A 24,822-nucleotide genomic window follows, 5' to 3' on the forward strand; every position below is an offset into this window, starting at 1 on the left:
CCAGATCGCACACGAGCTCATTTTGCCCCGGCTTGTGTGCCAGGAGGGCCTATCCCCGACGGTTTCTGGGTCGTGTTGGAAGGACCTTCCTATCGCCCACACTCACTTGGCGACGGTTCCAAACGCCGTCGCGGAAAGGGGTTAAAAACCATTTGTATAGCACGTCTCTGCACCAGTGATAGGGGTATTGAATAGCATAATGGATATGAACATATAATATTCCACCAAATAAACCAAGTAGCATCAACTACACTATGTAATCAACACTACTAGCAACCCACATGTACCAATCTGAGGTTTTGATACAAAGATTGAATACAAGAGATGAACTAGGGTTTGAGATGAGATGGTGATGATGAAGATGTCGATGAGATTGGTCCTCCCGCATAATGAGAGGCTTGTTGGTGATGATGATGGCTTCGATTTCCCCCCTCCCAGAGGGAAGTATCCCCGGCGGAATCGCTCCACCGAAGAGAAAAAGTGTTCTTTCCCACCGCCTCGAGATGGCAGTTTTGCATCCCGAAAGTCCACTTCTTTTTTCTAGGGAAAATGGCCTTGTATACCAGAAGATGGGCAACGAAGGCTGGCCAGGGGCCCCACAAGCCACCAGGGCGCGCCCTGGGGGGTGGGCGCGCCCTAGTGCCTTGTGGGCACATGGGTGCAGCCCTCTGGTATTTCTTTATTCCAATATTTTTTATATATTCCAAAATAATTCTCTATGAAATTTCAGCTCATTTGGAGATGTGCATAATAGGTATATTTGATATAGCTTTTTCAGGCCCAGAATTCCAGCTGCCGGCAATCTCCCTCTTCATGTAAATCTTGCATATTAAGAGAGTAAAGGCATTAGAATGGTACGACAAAGTATTAAATTGGCCAAAATCATCATAAATAACAGTAGGAAAACATGATGCAAAATGGATGTATCAACTCCCCCAAGCTTAGACCTCGCTTGTCCTCAAGCGAAAGCCGATATCGATAATCATGTACACATGTTTAGAGAGAAAGAGGTGTCGATAAAAACAAAATAAGGACATAATAGCATCATGCTCATTATTATAGCAGCAATATTTTATCATAGAACTTATTATGAGCAAGTAACAATTCACCACAACAACATAGTATAAAGCATAAACTTTCTTGAAAACTAACAAACTATGTTCTCAGTCAACAATGCAATTACAATTCATCATCTTTTCAGGAAGGGTGTCATGTAGGAGCTTTTGTTTAGCAAGTCCACATGCTCAACTATCATTTTGTCTTCTATGATTGCTAATACTCACGATATATATATATATATATATATATATATATATATATATATATATATGGACCAAAAGTTTTAGCCGGACACATAGAAAGATAGGGGCTTATAATTTCGCCTCCCAACTCATTTACCTTGAGGGTAATGTCAAGAATAATAACTCATGATCACTCATATCAAATGGATATATATGTCTAGATTTTTTTCCCACCACATGATGCTTGCAAAGAAGAAAAATAAAAAGGAATAGAGGAGAACACTATTGACTCTTGCATAAAAAGTTAATACAAAGTAAAAGATAGGCCCTTCGCAAAGGGAAGCAGAGGTTTCCATGCGCTTTTTATTTTTGAATGTGCAAACTGAAAGGATCGAGAAGAGGTGTCTAGAGGGGGGTGAATAGACCCTTAACACACAAAGTTGACAGTTTTTAAGTTTTTGAAGTTTAGGTCGGGTTTAAGCACAAGTTTAACCATTCACAATACATATCAAGCAAGCATGAAAAGAGTATATGGGCAGCGGAAAGTAAAGCATGCAACTTGCAAGAAAGTAAGGGGATGTGATTGGAGTGTGCAAACGCAGTTGGAGACACGGATGTTTTTGGCGTGGTTCCGATAGGTGGTGCTATCGTACATACATGTTGATGGAGACTTCAACCCACGAAGGGTAACGGTTGCGCGAGTCCATGGAGGGCTCCACCAATGAAGGGTCCACGAAGAAGCAACCTTATCTATCCCACCATGGCCATCGCCCACGAACGACTTGCCTCACTAGGGTAGATCTTCATGAAGTAGGTTATCTCCTTGCCCTTACAAACTCCTTGGTTCACTCCACAATCTTGTTGGAGGCTCCCAAGTGACACCTAACCAATCTAGGAGACACCACTCTCCAAAAGGTAATAGATGGTGTGTTGATGATGAACTCCTTGATCTTGTGCTTCAAATGATAGTCTCCCCAACACTCAACTCACTCTCATAGGATTGGATTTGGTGGAAAGATGATTTGAGTGGAAAGCAACTTGGGGAAGGCTAGAGATCAATATTCATATGGTTGGATTGGAATATCTTGGTCTCAACACATGAGTAGGTGGTTCTCTCTCAGAAAACGAATGCCGGAAGTGTAGGGACGTTCTGATGGCTTCCCTCACGAATGAGGAGAGGGTGGAGGGGTATATATAGACTCCACACAAAATCTAACTGTTACACACAATATACCAAACTCGGTCGGACCGATTCAGTACATAATGTGAGTGTTAAGCGATTTCGGTGGGACCGATATGATAAACTCAGTGGGACCGATGTGCAAGGGTTAGGGTAAAACCTCATCTCGGTTTGACCGATTACACAACTTAGTGGGACCGATTTGGTAATAAGCAAAACAGAGAGTTGATCAGGAAAACTCGGTGTGACCGATTACATCTTCTCGGTGGGACCGAAAATATTGCAATAGACAACAGAGAGTTTGCAAGCCCATCTTGGTGAGACCGAGATCCCATCGGTGTGACCGAATCTATTAGGGTTTCTGGCAATGGCTATGTCAAATGAACTCGGTGGCGCCAGATGAATCAAATCGGTGGGGCCGAGGTTGACTTTTGGTTTTGGACATATGTGGATATGAGAAAGTGGTTGAGGGCTTTGGAGCATATCACTAAGCACTTTGAGCAAGCAAGCCATTAAGCAACACATCATCCCCTTTTAATAGTATTGGCTTTCCTATAGACTCAATGTGATCTTGGATCACTGAAAATAGAAAATGTAGAGTCCTGAGCTTTGAGTTTGAGCCAATCCTTTGTCCTTAGCATCTTGAAGGGGTTCCACATCCTCTTGTCCATGCCACTCCACTGTTGAATTTATCTGAAATATACTAGATGAAAGTATTAGTCCAACAAGAGATATGTTGACATTAATTACCAAAATCACCTAGAGAGCACTTGTGCTTTCAATCTCCCCCTTTTTGGTAATTGATGACAACATACATCAAAGCTTTAGATAAAGATATAGAGAAAGGCATGTAAAGTTTTGGAAAGACATGTAACATGCATAGGCTCCCCTTACATGTATGCAATCATGTAAATATGGAATATAAGATCATGTGAGTGTAGAATCATGACAGAGCAAGCAATGAGTTACATATATCTTGGCTATATGCATTAGAACAAATGGTGTGAACATGGGAAATGTACCTTCATGTTCATGAGTCCTTCTTGCAAACAATATGTACAAAAGCAAGATATCCTCATGCACATGAGTGTGATGCATATACTTACCTTGTGGTCTTGAACTAGCTTTGGAAGAGATGAACCTGAGTAAACAAGGTTAGACAACATAGAAACATCTACTAAGCAAAGAAAGAGTAGTAAACCACAAGAGTACCAAGATTTGGGATGACATATGTAGAGTGAGTACTAGGTACTCTATTTGAGTGTAGACATGTCCCCAAAGGTAAAGATATGCAATGAATTTGAAGATTTCCTTCCTTTAGATGTCTTGCTCCCCCTGAACCTTATAATGGATATGGGTAGAAGATAGGGAATAGAAAATCAGAGCAAAGCAAACACAAAAATAACATGAACATGTCTTTCCCCTCTAAAGACATGTAACTTCTCTCCTCTTTGAATACCAAGCAACTAGGGTCTTTCTTATGAAAATAATGTCTCTCTCCCCATGTTGCTCTCTCCCCTGTTGGAGTGATTAAGCTTTGATGTGAACTCTCTCTCCCCCTTTGACATCAATTTCCAAGAAGGGTCTTCTGGAGTGTGAGTCAAAATAGGTTTGGTCCTTGAGTCACAGAGCAAAGCAACACATAGAATATGATGTTGGTAGAGGATAAGAATCATCAAGTGGAGCTGGAATAGAATGTGCAGAATGCAAGTGACATAGTGATTTCTCAGTAGTGAAATCGGCTACACCGAGTAGATTCCTTCGGTGGCACCGAAAAGTTTCAGTTTGACCGAAAGAGGCAGATCAGTTTGTCCGAGTTCATCACTGAGAAAAAGCACTAGTCACCTCAGCTCACTGAGCGAGTAAGATCTCACAAGGATTTGCAATGAATGGGGTGCAGAGATATGCAGAACAGAAATAAAAGAGAAGAAATCTAGATGAAGTTTTTTTTTGAAAGGGGAACAATCATGCATGAGACAAAATGCAAGAACAGGGATAAACACTAGAGAACTTCATCTAGAATTGGTCGGCAACAAAGTCACCTATGTTAGAGTATATTGACTTAGGAGTCAAGTGAGGACACTTGATCATCGGTCATACTCATCGTTTAAGCTCAAAATGGGGTTGCCATTTTCCATTTAAGCACTTTGATGTATTCACATCTTATTGAGTTGCTTTGACCCATGTCTTGGGGTAAAGCTTCTCTAAGATGGAATAACATACCTTGGGTGGTGGTGTTGAACTTGATCATGTAGGTGAACTTGTGTGGGATGCTCAATGTTGATGTAGTTCATTTGGAGCACCACTTGTAATTGGAGTTCATCTACCTATATGGATTAGATTTGCAAGGAAGAGCACTTGTGTATCCAAAATGACAATCATGAAATTTTACTTAGGAATTTGTCAAAGGATATATTTGAAAGGTTTCATGCTTCCTTGTCTTCAACCACCGTAAAGTAGAGACTTGGTGATGTGGAGATTGCTCAAGATATGAATGAGTTGCAATCTCATAGATTTAGATCCATCCAAGTACCTACATTGGTTAGATAGCATGCAAGGGTGCAAATGTATCCAAGATATGTGATTATCATCATAAGAGAAATATCCAGGATTAGTCATAGGCTCATGTCTTGCATGTATCCAAATGGAGTTCCTACTCCAAGTTTGAGGCATCAATGATGTTCAGTTCACCTCTCAACCTGCAAAACACTTTCTCATCAAGTGGTTTAGTGAATATATCCGCCAATTGCTTGTCGGTGCGAACATGCTTAAGGTTAATATCACCCTTAGCAACATGATCACGAATGAAATGATGACGAACTTCAATGTTCTTAGTTCGAGAGTGTTGCATGGGATTGTGAGCAATATTAATAGCACTTTCGTTGTCACATAGCAAAGGAACATGTTTCACATATATCCCATAATCTTTAAGAGTTTGGGTCATCCAAAGTAATTGAGCACAACATGAACCGGCGGCAATGTATTCCACTTCGGCGGTGGAGAAAGATACCGAGTTTTGTTTCTTGGAGGACCAAGACACAAGAAATCTACCAAAAAATTAATAAGTACCCGAAGTGGACTTTCTATCAACCTTGTCTCCGGCATGGTCCGAGTCAGAATAGCCAACAAGATCAAAAGAGGCCCTCTTTGGATACCAAATGCCAAAGTTTGGTGTATGTATTAAGTATCTCACTATCCGTTTCACGGCCTTAAGATGACATTCTTTAGGGGCCGCGTGATATCGTGCACACATGCACACACTTAGCATAATATAGGGACGAGAGGCACATAGATATAATAATGAACCAATCATAGAGCAGTAAACCTTTTGATCAACGGGTTCACCATCTTTAGTCAAGTCAAGATGTCCACTAGTAGGCATGGGTGTATTCATACCTTTGCATTCTTGCATATTGAACTTCTTGAACAAGTCCTTGGTGTACTTCGTTTGAGAGGCAAAGGTACCTTCCTTAGTTTGCTTGATTTGCAAACCAAGAAAGAACTTGAGTTCACTCATCATAGACATCTCAAACTTCTTCGACATAAGCTTCCCAAACTTCTCACTAAAATGAGGGTTAGTTGATCCAAAAATAATATCATCAACATAGATTTGGCACACAAATAATTCTCCATTAGCCCTTTTAGTGAAAAGTGTAGAATCAATTTTTCCAATCTCAAAGCCTTTTTCAATAAGTAACTTGGTCAAGCATTTATACCACGTTCTAGGAGCTTGTTTAAGACCATAAAGAGCTTTGTGAAGTTTGTAAACATGATTAGGTTTCTTAGGATCAACAAAGCCGGGAGGTTGTTTAACATAAACTTCCTCCTCAATTTCACCATTTAGAAAGTCACTTTTAATGTCCATTTGGTGTAAAGTGATATCATGGTGATTAGCATAGGCAAGTAAGATGCGAATGGACTGAAGTCTAGCAACGGGGCCATATGTCTCACCATAGTCCATACCTTCAACTTGAGTGTAGCCTTGGGCGACGAGACGTGCTTTGTTGCGAACTACTTGTCCATCTTCATCTTGCTTGTTGAGAAACACCCATTTGGTACCGATGATGTTGTGGTTGTTGTTGGGCTTCTCTACCAATGTCCACACTTGATTTCTCTCAAAGTTGTGTAGTTCTTCGTGCATGGCGTTTATCCAATCTGGATCTTCCAATGCTTCTTCAACCTTCATAGGTTCAATGCTAGAGATGAATGAATAATGTTCACAAAAGTTAGCCAAACGAGATTTAGAGCGAGTGATTCTCCCGGTTTGGATATCATTGTAGATTTGCTCGACGGAATGGTCTCTAGCAAAGCTTGCTCGAACTCATGAGAGCTTTTGATTTGATCGGGATGGAACATCTTCTTCATCATCTCGTTATTATTCTTGGCCTTCATCACTGTTGACGTTGTCGTTCTCTCGTCATGGTGGAGAAGGAGGTTGATGTGGTTCATCTTGGTGTACTTCCTCGTTTTCTTCATCTTGGTGTGTCCCGCTTGTGGATGCTTCCATATCAACTCTTGGTTCACCTTGTCATGAGGTAGAAGCTTCCACTTGGACGGACGAGGTACTCTCCTTCACCTCCGTTGGACGAACCTTGCCAATAGACAAGTCTTGGATTGCTTCCGAAGGATCTTTATCTCCTACATCAATTGGCAATTGCTCTACTTGCAAGCCGTTAGATTCATCAAACTTCACATCTACCGTCTCTTCAACCTTTCGGGTGAAATTGTTGTAGACACGGTAAGTGTGAGAGTCTGAGCCATAACCAAGTAGGAATCCCTCATGAGATTTAGGAGCAAATTTAGAACAATGATGCTTATCAAGAATGTAGCACTTTGAGCCGAATACTCGAAAGTATCGGGGTTTGTTACCGATGAGGAGCTTGTATGCCGTCTTGCCGAGTAGCTTGTGAAGGTACAAGCAATTTGTCGCATGACAAGTTGTCTCGACCGCTTCCGTCCAAAAGTGCTTTGGCGTCTTGTACTCATCAAGCATTGTTCTTGCCATTTCGATGAGCGTCCGGTTCTTCCTCTCAACAACTCCATTTTGTTGAGGTGTGTACGTAGCCGAGAACTCATGTGAAATCCCTTCTTTGTCAAGAAAGGTGTCCACATTGGCGTTCTTGAACTCCGTTCCGTTGTCGCTGCGAACCTTCTTGATCTTCACTTCAAATTGATTTTGGGCCTTCCTAGCAAAGTTTTTGAAGATCTTTTGGACCTGCGATTTATCATTGAGAAATAACACCCACGTAAATCTTGAAAAATCATCAACTATAACTAGACCAAATGAGTTTCCACCAAGACTTGTGTAAGCGTTGGGACCGAAAAGATCCATGTGAAGTAGCTCGAGCGGTCTCCTTGTGGTCATGGTGTTCTTCATGGGGTGGCTTCCTCCAACCTGTTTTCCTGCTTGGCAAGCGCTGCAAAGTCTATCCTTATCAAATATGACATCTTTAACACCAAGGATATGATCACCTTTAATAAGCTTGTCAAGGTTTCACATGCCCACATGACCTAACCGTCTATGCCACAACCAACCTTTAGAAGATTTAGCAATTAAGCAAGTTCTAGGTTGAGCCTTTTTAGTGAAGTCAACAATGCATAGATCACCTTTACGTATACCAGTAGAGACCATTTTAAGATTATCTCTATGAAACACTTGGCAATCTACTTTGGTAAATAGGACATTGAAGCCAAAGTCAGCTAGTCTAGAAACAGAAAGCAGATTATAGCCAAGAGATTCAATGAGCATGACATTTTGTATGGAGCTATCATGTGAGATGGCCACCTTACCGAGGCCAACCACCTTACCCTTTGAGTTATCGCCAAAAGTGACATACTTTCGAGGGTTGTCGTTTTCAGCAAGCTCACGAAACATATCTTTATCTCCGTTCATGTGATCGATACATCCACTATCAAGGACCCATTCCTTTCCTCCTGCCATGTATCCCCGAAGATTTGCCGTAAGACCAAAGTGTCTCATTGCATCATCAAGATCATAGTCACTATCATCATCCTCATCATAGTACCCATGCTCAACATCGTCATGAGGTGGATCAATTCCTAGAGAGGGTGATTCCTTAGATAAATGATTTTGACAATGATCATCTTTATGAATTCTAATAGCTTCGGAAATAATATTGCTAATAATTCCAACATCTCCTTTGGCACGCATAAGATTTGTAAGCTCAAAAAGACAATCACCAAACTTAGGATCATTGGAATTCATCTTATTCAAGGCAATAGAGTTATGGAGAATCTCATCTAGATTTTGCAAGGAATAATTTGGAAATTGTTCCTCAAGAAATTTCCATATAGTGTAGGCACACTTAAGGCAAGCAACCAATCAAGTTTCTAGGCAAACCTCTAGTGATAAGATTAACAGTTCTAAGATTGCGAATCATGTCAATTGACTCGTCAAGGGTAGGATGCATAGGATCAACATGAGGTGCACAATGGCTAGTAATGTACTTGTTCAAATGATATTTATTGAAAATCACAAGCATCTCATTTTTCCACCCATGAAAGTACTCTCCATCAAGTATATGCACTCTATGTCTAAGACTCCCCAAAGTAGACTCATCCATCTTCCTCCAATGGTGTTTAAACCAAAGCAATGGAGACCAAAGCTCTGATACCAATTGAAAGGATCGATAAGAGGTGTCTAGAGGGGGGTGAATAGACCCTTAACACACAAAGTTGGTAGTTTTTAAGTTTTTCAAGTTTAGGTGGAGTTTAAGCACAAGTTTAACCATTCACAATACATATCAAGCAAGCATGCAAAGAGTATATGGAAAGTAGAAAGTAAAGCACGCAACTTGCAAGAAAGTAAGGGGATGGGATTGGAGTGTGCAAACGCAATTGGAGACACGGATGTTTTTGGCGTGGTTCCGATAGGTGGTGCTATCGTACATCCACGTTGATGGAGACTTCAACCCACGAAGGATAACGGTTGTGCGAGTCCACGGAGGGCTCTACCCACGAAGGGTCCACGAAGAAGCAACCTTGTCTATCCCACCATGGCCATCGCCCACGAAGGACTTGACTCACTAGGGTAGATCTTCACGAAGTAGGCGATCTCCTTGCCCTTACAAACTCCTTGGTTCACTCGACAATCTTGTTGGAGGCTCCCAAGTGACACCTAACCAATCTAGGAGACACCACTCTCCAAAAGGTAATAGATGGTGTGTTGATGATGAACTCCTTGCTCTTGTGCTTCAAATGATAGTCTCCCCAACACTCAATTCACTCTCATAGGATTGGATTTGGTGGAAAGATGATTTGAGTGGAAAGCAACTTGGGGAAGGCTAGAGATCAAGATTTATATGGTTGGATTGGAATATCTTGGTCTCAACACATGAGTAGGTGGTTCTCTCTCAGAAAATGAATGCTGGAAGTGTAGGCACGTTCTGATGGTTTCCCTCACGAATGAGGAGAGGGTGGAGGGGTATATATAGCATCCACACAAAATATAACCGTTACACACAATATACCAAACTCGGTGGGGCTGAATCAGAAAACTCGGCCGGACCGATTCAGTACATAATGTGACCGTTAGGTAATTTTGGTGGGACCGATATGATAAACTCGGTGGGACCGATGTGCAATGGTTAGGGTAAAACCTCATCTCGGTTTGACCGATTACACAACTCGGTGGGACCAATTTGGTAATAAGCAAAATAGAGAGTTGTTCAGGCAAACTCGGTGTGACCGATTACATCTTCTCGGTGGGACAGAAAATATTGCAATAGACAACAGAGAGTTTGCAAGCCCATCTCGGTGAGACCGAGATCCCATCGGTGTGACCGAATCTATTAGGGTTTCTAGCAGTGGCCATGTCAAATGAACTCGGTGGCTCTGGATGAATCAAATCGGTGGGGCCGAGGTTGACTTTTGGTTTTGGACATATGTGGATATGAGAAAGTGGTTGAGGGCTTTGGAGCATATCACTAAGCACTTTGAGCAAGCAAGCCATTAAGCAACACCTCATCCCCTTTTAATAGTATTGGCTTTCCTATAGACTCAATGTGATCTTGGATCTCTAAAAATAGAAAATGTAGAGTCCTGAGCTTTGAGTTTGAGCCAATCCTTTGTCCTTAGCATCTTGAATGGGTTCCACATCCTCTTGTCCATGCCACTCTGTTGTTGAACTTATCTGAAATATACTAGATGAAAGTATTAGTCCAACAAGAGATATGTTGACATTAATTACCAAAATCACCCAGAGAGCACTTGTGCTTTCAAAAACTCTTAATGCAAAGGAAAGTCACGTTATATTGCTCCTTGTGATAGCAACCTTTATTATGCAGTCCGTCCCTTTTATTTCTTTACCATCACAAGTTTGCATAACGCTTATTTTCCCTTACAATAAAAGATCGTACATATTTAGAAGCAATTTTTATTGCCTTATGCAACTATGACAACTTACTTGAAGGATCTTATTCAATCCATAGGTAGGTATAGTGGACTCTCGTGACATGAAACCCAGTTTAAGGGTTTTTGGATGCACAAGTAGTATCTCTAGTTGGTGCGGATTTTTGGCTAGCAAACATATTGAGCAAGCACCCCATGTTGGAGTATCTATAACAATATAACTTCTATCTGAATATTTGCAAACATAACTCATTGCGTTGTCTTCCTTGTCCAATGTAAAAAATTTGACATAAAATACTTAATGGGGGCTCACAATCATAAAAGATGTCCAAGATAGTATATTTATATGTGAATCTTCTCTTCCCTTATTAATCCTTTAATGAATTGCATCATTAACCAATTCTATGTTTGTCAACTTCCAATAAATTTTACCACTTATACTTTTTGTTATGTGATGTCATTACTTCCCATGAGATTAGCATACGATCTTTTCCATTATTTTCATTGCTGATGTTGAAACATAAAAGTAAAGAAGCAAAAAACTCAAACTACACTTTATTACATATATCTCTCAACTCAATTACATAGATAGATAGATCACGAAATTAGCACTCGGAAATAGATCATACTAAACTTTTACTCAACTAAAGCATGAAATAGCTAAGGATCAAACTAAAAACAGGTAAAGATAATAAAAGTGATGTTGATACGATACTGGGGCACCTCCCCCAAGCTTGGCACAAGCCAAGGGGAGTGCCCATACCTGTGTACTCAAGTTTCTTTCTTCGGTGATGATGGTGGTGATGAATTAGAGGGCTTGTCCTTCAGCTTCTGCTTGAGGACATAGTTCTCCTCCTTTAGTTTGTTGACTTCTCGTTCAAGCTCCAATACCTCCTCGCATAATCCCTTCTTGTTTTCCTATAGGAGACAAAAGTGGATCAATTGAAGCTTAGATTCGTTTGTTGTGTTTGGGAGGCTCGATTTCTTGAATTCCACATGCATAACCCCTGGTTGAGGTAGAGGGGCTTCATCCTCTTACGAACTCATGTCTTTTGTTCTCAAATCAACATCTTGCTCCTCCTTTGTAGACCAATAAATAGGGTCTATCACTACTGGAATCAGGATCTTTGCTGTCAGCCAGCTCTTTGCCGTCAGCCAGCTAACGACAAAGAATGAGATGACGGCAAAGGTCATGTTTGCCATCGGCCAGCTCATTGTCGTCTGCCAACAGACGGCATAGAAGCTTTGCCATCAGCTAGCAGATGGCAAAGAGTCTGGGTGGCCCACTAGCGAGGACCGCCTAATAGACACTTTCTTTGTCGTCTACTTGCTGACGACAAAGCTTCGTTTCCGTCTGCTAGCAGACGACAAAGAACCGTGCCCTAACAAAATGCCACCGGCACCCGCTGACCCATCTCTCTCTCTCTCTCTCTCTCTCTCTCTCTCTCTCTCTCTCTGTCCCGTTCCCGAGCTGCTGCTGCCCCGCGCCACTCCCGTCACCGTGCCACCCCCGGCGACCTCCTCCTCCGCCCCGCGCCACCCCCCTCACCGCGTCGCCCCGCCTCGCCCCCGTGCCCGAGCCGCCGCCGCCCCACGTGACCCCCGTTGCCGTGGCGCACCCCTCCTCCACCCCGGCGGCCCAGGCGCCCCTCTCCTCCAACATCGTGGCCGCCCCGCCGCTCCGGCACCCCCTCCTCCACCCGGCCGCCCCGGTGCCCCTCTCCACCACCACCACGGCCGCCCCGCCACTCCGGCGCCCAATCCTCCACCCGGCCACCCCGACACCCTCTCCTCCACCCTCGTGGCTGCCCCGCCGCTCCGGCACCCCTTGCTCCGGTGAGGATTTCTGTTTTTTTTATTTTATAAGTTTAGTTTAGGTTTGCTTTAGGTTGGTTTTAGTTTAGGTTTACTTGTGTCTTTGTTGATCTCCTGCTTTGTTTAGATTTACAAACCATCTTAACTTGGCAAAAAAATCGGGTGTATATTATTTCATTATTATAAGCTCATCTTCTGTTACAAGTATTATGAGAAATTGGATTGGCAAATGAAAGCCAAAAACATCATAAGTATACCAGGGATGTTGAGGCATGCAATCTTTAACTAGTTGACCAGATGCTATGTGTTGATGTATTTAAAAAGGAATATCTAGAGCAACATGATGAAAGATTTATGGGGAGAAGGGCAGAGAAGGGGTCACTAATGCCAGGATGAGAGCATCAGCATGCCCTCACTGAACTAGCGGTGTTTTTGCTTGGAGAAAAATCAAGGCCACGTGCCATACTACAAAATGAGGCCTACCACTCCGCATCATACTATAAAATTAGGTCACCATATAATATGTTGTATGATTATCTAGTAATAAATTATATGTATTCCAGGCATTGCAATATTGTGCCTAGAGAGTGAGTCTTGAAATTTTTGTGCAAGTAGAGGTGACATCAATAAATGTGTTATCATGCAAATCCTATGTTGGGGCGGAGTTTAACATATAGTAACTTGGTAACCAAGTTGCTACATGGCAACCAAGTGGCTATAATATGCATATGACCTGGCAAGTCAGTCGTACGTCCTAGCTACTACTAAAAGAAAAATATCATCCCTGAGATCTAGTTTTGAAGATCTTGTCATAATGAGCCAATCGTGAAATAAATCGTCAACCAGGTTAATGGTTTGAAAGCTATGTTTTATTGAAAATTAAAAAACAATTCAGTTGTTGATGTCATGCTTACATATGTGATATATTGTTTTATTACATGCTTACATGCGTGGTATCTTGATATATCGCAGTCATGCATGCATAAGCAAGAGAGTGAATTGGTGTCACATGTGAAGACTATATAATGTGACATCACATTGTAGTCTTGTCCTTTGTTATTTACAAGTGTCTCAAATAGTCTTGTAAACCAATGAAACATTGTTACCATCTAGTGAAATATTATGTTATACTTCTGCATTTCTTCTATGTAGGGCATATTAGATTTCATTAAGGGAAGGCTTTGGCTGAGAATTATTTTGTCAATATGTGGTTTATATGGCATGAAATTGGTATCATTAGCTTTTGTTTCGTCGATACTTAGTACTTACTAATAAATGTGAGTTTTTATCCTACAAACCCCGCAGTGATAAAATAATTCTTGGTCAAAGTTTTCTCTCACTGAAACTTAATATATATGTCCTACATTTGAAGTACTCCAAAACAAAACAAAAAATCTCGATAAAACTAAGAAAACGTAGCTCATATCTATTGGTGGTAAATGACGGTGGATACTGAGCTCGGTCGACTCATAAATAGTTGTGAGCTAGTTGATGAAAGTGCATTTATCCTCTAATGGTTTTTTGGTGATGACCACAATATTACTGCTAGTATACCTATGATCAATTTGTCTATGATCAATTTGAAACATGAGCATTACAAAGTTTCATATCTATGATCAATTTGTCTTGCTGGCAGATGCTTATTTCTTTCGGTTTTGTTTACTTGATGCTCATGATACTAATTGGTCTCTTCTGTTGCTTATCAGAGATGGGGGGAGGCCGCCACCGCAGGCTGCGCTCTGCCACACCGGAGTACGACTTGGATGGTTTCGAGTTCTTCACGATCATACTTGAGAATTCCTCCAGGAGGCAGGTATATAAAAGGAGAGATATCCCCTTCACCCATCTCTTTATCATAACTCTATTGTTTGCTGCATCACTCCTTGACCCACGCTGCAGAGGCTGCCTGACACTTTTATGAAGATGCCAGACGGCCATCGGTCAAGGAATGTGAAGCTGCGACAGGCCGACAGCGGGCTCGCAGGCTATGGGACATGGAGGTGGTGATCAGGTATGGCCACCTGTGTCATGGCTGGGAGCAGTTCGTCCGTGCCTACGACCTGTGGCACGGGTACTTCCTTGTCTTCAGGTACGACAGCGATGCCATGCTCACCGTGAAGGTGTTCAACACGACTATGTGCCACATGCGCTACTAGGACGACAACTATACCAGTATGCTTTGCCTCTTCTTCCTCTACATTTGGCTTTGTCTCACATCGATTGTTAAAAAAACTTTGTTGCATTTGGTTAGGCAATGGGAGCAGCAGCGGCGACTCTGGCTACAGCCAAAGCAGTAGCGACTCTGGCTACAGTCAAAGAAGCAGCGACTCTGGCTACAGCAAAAGCAGCAGCGAGGATGAGGAGGAAAGGAGTGAGGAAGAAGAGGAGCGGAGTGGGGATGACCTCGCAATGGTGGTGGCTGACGATGGCCACGCGATGATTGTGGCTGGCGATGGCCTTGCTATGGTGGCGACTGACGATGAGCTAGCGGCGGTGGTGCCTGAAGATGGCCACGCGATGGTGGTGGCGCCGGCGATCCCACAGCTGGGGGATGACAGGACCATGCCAATTGTGGTAGAGGAGTACATCCCACTGCCTCGCCGCTCTAAGCGCATCAAGATGATGAAGGATTAGAAGAAGGAGGAGTTAATATCTTAAGAAAAGCTAGTCTTCTTCTAATTTGCAGATATGTTGGAAACTTGTTGGAAACTTGTTTTGAATATGTTGTTGGAAACCATTGTATGTTGGATATGTAGTTGGAAACTTGTACTCCCTCTGTTCCGATTTACTCGTCATGGTTTTAGTCAAATTTGAACTAAAACCACGATGAGTAAATCGGAACGGAGGGAGTATGTTGGAAACTTATTGTTGGTATGCTTGTTGAAATTATTTTGAAATGTGTATATATAGCCCGTTCACGGGTCTGTGTAAGGGTTCGTGTACGTGGTGTGTGCCTCGTACGTGGTTTTGCCCAGTTTTCCATAGCGCACATCCACTTCCGTCCACAATGGGCGTCAGCCACTTTTTTCCCGTGTCCCTGTATAGCCCGTTCATGGGTCCGTGTAAGGGTCCGTGTACGTGGTGTGTGCCTTGTACGTGGTTTTGCCCAGTTTTCCATGGCACGCGTCCACTTCCGTCCACGACGGGCGTCGGCCACTTTTTTCACGTGTCCCCATATAGCCTGTTCACGGGTCCGTGTAAGGGTCCGTGTACGTGGTTTTGCCTAGTTCTCCATGGGGCGCGTCCAGTTCCGTCCTCGACGGGCATTGGGCAATTATTTTCCCAGGCGTATATCTGTGAAATTTTGTCAAATTGAATGAATTTAAGAAAAACAGAAAAAAAAAATAGGGGCTATACAGCCACTTTCCCATCCACTGGCAGACGGCAATGGTAACACGTGGCAGCTACCTCTGCAACCTAGGGTGCACTGGGCTGGCCAATTTGGCAGCTTTGCCATCAGCTGGCTGACGGTAAAGACCTTTGCATCTTTGCCGTCTGCCAGCTGACGGCAAAGCACGCCATTAACCCCTTAACGGGCCTAAGCTGCCACATGTGCCGTCCAGGTTCTTTGCCGTCTGCCAGCAAATGGCAAATGCCTTTGCATCTTTGTCGTCTGCTAGCAGACGGCAAAGAGGGCTTTGATGTAGCTTATTCAGCCGGACCTGTTGCCGTCTGGTGGCTGATGGCAAAGTCCTTTGCCATTAGCCAGGCACGCCTTTGCCGTCAGCCATGGCGGACGGCAAAGTGCCTGATTCCTGTAGTGTATGTCTCCATAAATCCTTAGATTTGTAACATAGTGGGAAACATAGCTTTCTCCATCTGAATATTGGGACGACATACCTTCAGATCTATCAGAAAAACAACATGAAACAAGAACAGAGGAGATTCCTGCGGTACGGTGGTCAAAATGCCCGGGAATATATATAAAGAATTTTCATCTTACAAAACAAGTATTCTAGAAGGAAACGAAGTCGGGAAGGCTCATGGGGGCCCACGAGCCACCAGGGTGCGCCCTGGTGCCTCGTGGGCACCTGGGTGGCCTCCTCCAGTGTTTCTTATTTTTTTTTATTTTTCTAATATTCCAAAACTGAGAGAAAATATCTTTTTGAAATTTTTGGAGTCGGTTTACTTACTGTATCACGTACCTCTTCCTTTTCAGGGTTCTGGAGTGTCTTGGAAGGTTTCTCTTATGTATTCCTCCGGTGTCATAGTTTGAACAATGTTAGTTTCAACATATAGGTGTACCTAAGATATAATGCTTAATTCTTTGCCCATTTACCACCTTCGGATCAGTGCTTTCTATGTTATTGACCATAATGGCTCCACAACAATAAACCTCCTCGATGATATACGTCCCTTCCCATTTAGAGAGAAGTATTCCTGCAAAAAATCTAAAATGAGAATTGTACAATAGTACATATTCACCCACTTTGAATTCCCTCTTTTTAATTCTTTTATCATCCCATCTTTTAACCTTTTCTTTAAACAACTTGACATTTTCATAAGCTTGGGTACTCCATTCATCTAGCGAGCTAATATCAAATAACCTCTTTTCACCAGCAAGTTTAAAATCATATTTAAGTTCCTTGATTGCCCAATATGTTTTATGTTCTAACTCAAGAGGTAAATGACATGCTTTTCCATAGACCATTTTGTATGGAGACATGCCCATAGGATTTTTATAAGTAGTTATATAAGCCCATAATGCATCATCAAGCTTTTTAGACCAATTCTTTCTAGATCTATTGACAGTCTTTTGCAAAATTAACTTTACTTCTCTATTGCTCAATTCAACATGACCACTAGATTGAGGGTGATAGGGAGATGCAATTCTATGGTTGACATCATATTTAGCAAGAAGTTTACGAAAAGCGCCATGAATGAAATGTGAACCACTATCAGTCATTAAATATCTAGGGAATCCAAACCTCGGGAAAATAACTTCTTTAAGCAATTTTAATAGAAGTGTAATGATCATCACTACTAGTTGGAATAGCTTCTACCCACTTAGTAACGTAATCAACAACAACTAGAATATGTGTATACCCATTAGAGGATGGAAAAGGTCTCATATAATCAAATCCCAAACATCAAATGGTTCAATAACAAGTGAATAATTCATAGGCATTTCCTGACGTCTACCAATATTACCAATTCTTTGACATTATCACAAGATAAAACAAACTTACAAGCATCCTTGAAGAGAGTAGGCCAATAAAAACCAGATTGTAATACCTTATGTGTAGTTCTATCTCCACCATGGTGACCTCCGTAAGCTTCGGAATTACACTTCCATAGGATTTTTTTTCTTGTTCATGCTCAGGTATACAACGTCAAATAATACCATCTACTCCTTCTTTATAAAGATGTGGGTCATCCCAGAAGTAATGTTTTAAATCAAAGAAGAACTTTTCTTTTGTTGGTATGTAAAAGTAGGTGGTATAAATTTAGCAACGATGTAATTAGCATAGTCTGCATACCAAGGAGTATTATAAGAAGCATTTATGACAGCTAGTTGCTCATCAGGAAAACTATCATCAATTGGTAGTGGGTCATCAAGAATATTTTCCAATCTAGACGAGTTATCAGGTACGGGATTCTCATCTCCCTTCCTATCAGCAATATGCAAATAAAATTCTTGTAGCAACAGAACCCACCTAATGAGTCTAGGTTTAACATCTTTCTTTTTCATAAGGTATTTAATAGCAGCATGATCAGTGTGAACAATTGCTTTAGAATCAACTATGTAAGATCTGAATTTATCACATGCAAACACAACTGCTAAAAATTATTTCTCAGTAGTAGCATAATTTCTTTGAGCATTGTCTAGAGTTTTACTAGCATAATGGATAACATTTAATTTCTTATCAACTATTTGTCCTAGAACAACACCAACATCATAAACACTAGCATCACACATAATTTCTAATGGTAAGTTTCAGTCAGGTGGTTGAACAATAGGTGTAGAAGTTAAGGCTTTCTTAAGTGTTTCAAAGGCTTCTATACAATCATCATCAAAAAAATGGAACATCCTTTTGCAAGAGATTAGTAAGAGGCCTAGAAATTTTAGAGAAGTCTTTAATGAACCTCCTATAGAAACCAGCATGACCAAGGAAACTTCTTATACCTTTAATATCTTTAGGACATGGCATTTTCTCAATTGCATCAACTTTGGCTTTGTCTACTTCAATACCATGTTCATAAATTGCATACCCCAAGACAATACCTTCATTCACCATAAAGTGGCACGTCTCCCAATTCAAGACTAGTTCATTCGCATCTCTACAGAACTTGATCAAGGTTGCTTAAGCAATCATCAAAAGAAGTTTCGTAAACGAAAAAAATCATCCATGACAACCTCAACAATCTTTTCACAAAAGTCTGAGAATATAGCGGCCATGCATCTTTGAAAGGTAGAAAGTGCATTGCATACACCAAAAGGCATACATCTATAAGCATAAGTTTCAAAAGGACAAGTAAAAGTGGTTTTCTTTTGATCGTCTTGTGATACAGGTATTTGAAAGAAACCAGAATATCCATCAGGAAAGTAAAAGTGTGTGTGCTTAGATAGTCTTTCTAACATTTGATCAATAAAAGACAACGGGAATGATCTTTTCTAGTAGCTTTGTTTAACTTTCTAAAATCAATTATCATCCTATGACTAGTTACAATTCTTTGTGAAATAAGCTCATTTTAATCATTAGGAACAACGGCAATGCCTCCTTTCTTAGGGACACAATGAAAGGACTTACCCATCTACTATCAGCTATGGGATACATTATACCTCTTCCATAAGTTTTAATATTTTAGTTCTAACCACCTTCTTCATCTTAGGATTTAATCGGCATTGATGATAGACAACTGGTTTAGCATCAGGCTTCATATTAATCTTGCGCTGACATAAAGTGGGACTAATGCCCTTAAGATCATCAAGAGTATATCCCATAGAGACACAATGCTTCCTTAGAGTTTTAAGTAATCTCTTTTCTTCATGCTCTGTAAAATTAGCACTAATAATAACAGGATATTCTTCTTTTCATCAAGAAAAGCATATTTCAATGTACCAGGTAATTGTTTCAACTCAAACACGGGATCAACTTCAGGTGGAGGAGGACCTCCAAGAGTTTCAACCGGCAAATTGTGTTTAAGAATAGGTGGTTGATCAAAGAACATCTTATCTATTTCTTTTCTTTCATTCATGTGCATACCATTTTCATGGTCTAGCAAATACTGTTCTAATAGATCAGTAGGAGGTATGGCAATAGAAGCTAGACCAATAATTTCATCTTTACTAGGCAATTCTTTATCATGAGGTTGTCTATGAAACTTAGAAAAATTAAACTCATGAGATATATCACCAAAGTTAACACTAATAGTTTCTTTATTGCAGTCTATCTTAGCATTAACAGTGTTCAAGAAAGGTCTACCAAATATAATGAGACAAAAATCATCTTGTGGGGAACCAAGAATTAGGAAATCAATATGGTATTTAATTTTTCCACACAAGACCTCAACCTCTCTAACAATCCCAAGCAGTGAAATAATATCTCTATTCGCATGTTTAATAGTAACATCACTGTCTTCTATTTCACCAGGTGCAATATCATTCATAATTTCTTGATATAAGGTAATAGCACTCACACTAGCACCCAAATCACATAAGCCATGGTAACAATGATCTCCTATTTTAACAGAGACAATGGGCATGCCAACAACAAGTTTATTGTTATCCTTAGTGTCGGGTTTAGCAATTCTAATAGCTTCATCACAAAAATAAATAACATGCCCATCAACATTATCGACCAAGAGATCCTTAACCATAATAATATTAGGTTCAACTTTAATTTGTTTAGAGGGTCTAGGTGCTCTAATATTACTTTTGTTAACCACAGTTAAAATTTTAGCATGTTCCTTAATCCTAATAGGAAAATGTGGTTTCTCAATATAAGCAGTAGCCACAACTGGATCAACATTGTAAATGATAGTTTAACGGGTTCCTCAATCTTTTTTATTTAATAGAGGGATAATATTTAAACCACTTCTCCTTAGGGAGATCAACGTGAGTAGCAAATGAATCACAAAAGGAGGCTACTATCTGAGAGCCAAGTCCATATTTAGTGTTAAACTTATGAAAATCATCGAGGTCCATAAAAGATTTAACACAATCAAACTTAAGTGTAATACCTGTCTCTTCACCTTTGTCAAGTTTCCAATCTTCAGAGTTGTGTTTAATCTTTCCAGAAGATCCCACTTGAATTCAATAGTTTCTTCATAAAGGAACCAGTTGAAGAAGAATCGAGCATGGTTTGATCATCATGAGAAAGCCGGGCAAATAAAAATTCTAAGATAATTTATTTTGGGAGCTCATGATTGGGGCATGTGTACATGATGTACTCAAGCCTCCCCCAAGCTTGAGAGATGCTTTCTCCTTCACGAGGTCAAAAATTATATATATAATTCCGATCACGATGAACCAGATGCATAGGATTAAACTTTTGATGAAATTTCAATTTTAATCAATTCCAATCCCAAACTCCAGCATCATCACCTAGCCTATACATGCCAATGTCTTTCCCCCCAAAGATAAAGGAAAGACCTTCTTCTTAACTTCATCTTCGGATTAACCTGCAAGCTTAAATAATCCATAAACTTCATCCACATAGATTAGGTGCATATCATGATGTAGTGTTCCATCTCCTGCATAAGGATAAGCTAGCAATTTCTCTATCATACCTGAAGGAGTCTCATAATAAATATTTTCAGTAGGTACAGTAGATTGAGGAACAAGTTTTTGTGCTTCCAGTCGAGGTAAAGATATCCCGAACAAACCCCTTTAAAGGATTGTTTTCCATAATAACAAGTAACAGTAAATTTCAGCACGTAATATAAATGTTTCCTTACCAAATTTCACTTACCAAAGACGCTTCACTCCCCGGCAATGCGCCAGAAAATAGTGTTGATGGCCCACAAGTATATGGGATTAACCATAGTCCTTTTGATAAGTAAGAGTGTCGAACCAACGAGGAGCAGAAGAAAATGATCTGAATACATAATTCCAAAGTTTTGACTCCCATATCGACGATGTGAATACATATCTCCAAGACTCCAACTAGGAGTCAAAAGCAAAAACACAACTATATGATTAAACTTTTAATGGCAAAAGGTAGAACCATAGTACAAAATTGTACGAATCCCCCCACACACAAACAGTGCCACATACAAACCCACAATAACGACCAACATGTGACATCATTCAATCATGAGCTTTCTTTTACTTTCCGGGCACTAATTAAGCTCCTTAGATCCCTCCATGGAATTAAAGAAGAGCACATGCGTTTGGCTCCAACGCCGACTAATCACAATTTTGTACGTGCAAGAAACATTTTAAACCATATCCTGTACTAAGTAACCTAGTGCCACAGTTATGAGCTCGCCTTGAGGTCAAACCTCCCCTGTCTCCGTAGTTGAGCCAGAGTTGCCTTCAACTCTTAGCCTCTTTAGCTCCAATCTTAAACACATCGGTGATGAATCATGGCGAATGATGGCGAAATATTATACGCTTCGATGAGCTGAATTGATCTTTGATCCCGAGGCCGATAGCACTGGCTCTGGATCCCAAAACCATCCATTACTGCTTCCATCTGCCAAAAAAGAGGCATTAATGGTGTAATTAGTCACAACTAAGGCAAAAAAACAAAAGAAAAAAACAGATGGCTCTCTCTTAACCATGTAGAGAAGCAGCAGCAGCAGCACTAGCATTGACCAAACCAATTGCAACACACAAACCAAACAACTTTAAGTGAGTTGTATGCCACCCCGTCATTAATCAAGGTGGGTGATATGGAAGCAATCTTGGGGGATTACATTAGTGGGTTACGACTAGTTATGACTTAACCAAGTTTCAATCTTTTCTTAAATGCAAGGATGCAACATCTCTAGAATAACCAACAAGTCAACCCTCAGAGTTAATATCTGATGTCAGCAATTAAGCACTGCGAGCTGGAACAGAAGCAAAGGCCCAAGGGAGCTGAGATTTTTCAAAGCGGGCAGTGACATTAGAACAAGGGGGGTGGAGGAGGAGGAGGCTGCTCTTATGTGCATGAAACAAAGTGGCATTAATGTATTGCTTATCTCTTCGTCATTGTATGAGGATGCGCACCGCATGGGTACATACATAGGCCTTGCGTTTGCACCATTTAAAGACCTAAAAATTGCATAGCAGCAGCATATCTTCAAGGACCCCATTTATTCGATTAGCAAAAACCAATGGCTCAACATTCAAGTCTATTTAGTGTACTACTCTCTACTTTCTTTTTCCTGCTAGCAGTATGATGTGCATTTTGAGACGCTGTGCCAAATAAATTCCATTCAAGATCACATTCAAGTGGTGAAATCAATTTGGGCCAGTCAAAAAAAAATTAAGCTTTTGAAGCAATTAGGACAGGTATTGATGAGTTTCAACTTTCAACTACACACCCAATAATAATAACCGTCATAATTACAAGATGTGTCTATCTTCCATGTCCACTGTCTAGAAGCAGTGAAACCTGTTGGAGGCAAGTCATTTGCAAACTTTTAGAACTGAATCACTACATGTGTTTTAACTTTAAACCACTCTAATATGTGAACTCTACTATGAAAAGATTGACAAAAAAGTGTGTGGATTAGAGCCCTTAATATCAGTGGCAAGCTTTCATTAGGGTAAAGAGGAAATAAAAGCAAAGCAAAACATGTCAAAAGTCTAGCTGTAACTACATACCCAGCCTCTGCTTTCGCCTGTTAGATAGCCTACCTTGTGTGCATGACCAGCCCTCTCACCTCGCACTTCTCTTCCACCCAACATAACACAAAATATTCAACCCATACCTTGCCACTCTCCAACCATGATTTGGTGGGTAATAAAATGCCTCGGCGTTGTACAACATGAGAGGGAGAGCGAGAGAGAGAAGTAGTAGTATGCCTCTCACTGTTGCATTAAACAAAACTAATTGACCTCTCCCCATCCATCTCCCTCCCCACTATAAATACTCGCCATCTCCATTCCAACTACACCAACGCAACACGCTCCTAGCATTCCAACTCCCGGGCTTCTCTCCTTCCAGAGCATCCCCTCCCCTGTCGCTCTCACTTTCATCTGCACGCCTCCTGCTTCTCGGACCCGACGCAAAAGTAAGCTCCCTCCCTATATGCATCCATCTCTAGTGATCTCTAATCTCTTCTAGGTTGCAACAATCGATCAATAGTAGCTTTCAGAGCTGATGCTAATCCGACAGTTCAACGTTTTGATGTGTGCAGGCAGGGGATACCTCTGAGGATGAGCCGCAGCAACAGGAAGAGCTCATCAAAGGGCCTTGACCTGAAGCTGAACCTCTCGCTGCCTGCAAGAGGGGACTCCTCCAACAGGGTGATGGCTGACGAGGAGTCGTCCCCGAGCTCATGCCTGTCGTCGGAGAACGAGCACGGCCTGCAGTGGTCCAACAGCCCCGAGGCGACGTCCATGGTGCTCGCCGCCTGCCCTCGCTGCTTCATCTACGTCATGCTCCCCCAAGACGACCCTCGGTGCCCCCAGTGCAAGAGCCCCGTGCTCCTTGACTTCCTGCAGGACAATAGCAACAATAACAACAGCACCAACAGCAACAGCAGGAAGAGCAGGAGGGGGTGAAAGAAGAGGAGGAGAGGCTCCATTCGGCAGCACCGACATCAAGAAAAGCGTTTATATGAAGTCCTAGGTTCAGTAGTTCTCTTTCGTTTGATCATTTCTTCAGTGTAACCATGATATGTCAGTATTAAAATTGTGAGACTGGCATATTATCCATGTGCTGGTGTCACGATTTTGACACATCATGGATACACTGGGGACTATATCCCCTCTCCTGTGTTCTTCTTCGGTGGTTCTAACTGGAGTAGTTTGTTAGGCATAGGACTAGACTTCTTCTCTTCTGTTTCTTACTTTCAAGACAAGAAAAGATTACCCCTGAAAATCTCAAGTTGGGCCGGATGAGTATTATTCTGAAACATCTAGACAAGAAAAGACTTCACACCATGAACACTCATCTGTTCATTCCTTTGTTTTCAGACAAGGTATGCAAATCCAGCATACAAAGTGGAGAAAGTGCAAGAAGAACAGTCAACCCCAGAAATGGAGTGTTAGGAATTTGTCACCACAGATTAGTTGAACTAACCAATTGGCACTACAACTCCCACGCCTCAAAATAA

The 24,822-nt window shown here is 41.3% G+C and overlaps 1 protein-coding gene across 1 annotated transcript; it reads left to right on the plus strand.

The window, feature by feature from the left end:
• Positions 1-23,574: 23,574 nt before the first annotated feature.
• Positions 23,575-24,605, plus strand: LOC123041383 (protein GL2-INTERACTING REPRESSOR 1). The gene is made up of 2 exons (XM_044464001.1): positions 23,575-23,775; positions 23,902-24,605. Exon 2 carries the CDS (start codon positions 23,921-23,923, stop codon positions 24,266-24,268), a length of 348 nt encoding a protein of 115 aa, XP_044319936.1. The 5' UTR covers positions 23,575-23,775; positions 23,902-23,920; the 3' UTR covers positions 24,269-24,605.
• Positions 24,606-24,822: the final 217 nt, after the last annotated feature.

The sequence above is a fragment of the Triticum aestivum genome, chromosome 2B, assembly GCF_018294505.1.
Source record: "Triticum aestivum cultivar Chinese Spring chromosome 2B, IWGSC CS RefSeq v2.1, whole genome shotgun sequence".
Classification (NCBI taxonomy): Eukaryota; Viridiplantae; Streptophyta; class Magnoliopsida; order Poales; family Poaceae; genus Triticum; species Triticum aestivum.

Excerpts from the sequence above, each read along its gene's own strand:
- LOC123041383 (XM_044464001.1), top strand. The coding sequence starts at position 23,921 with ATGAGCCGCAGCAACAGGAAGAGCTCATCAAAGGGCCTTGACCTGAAG.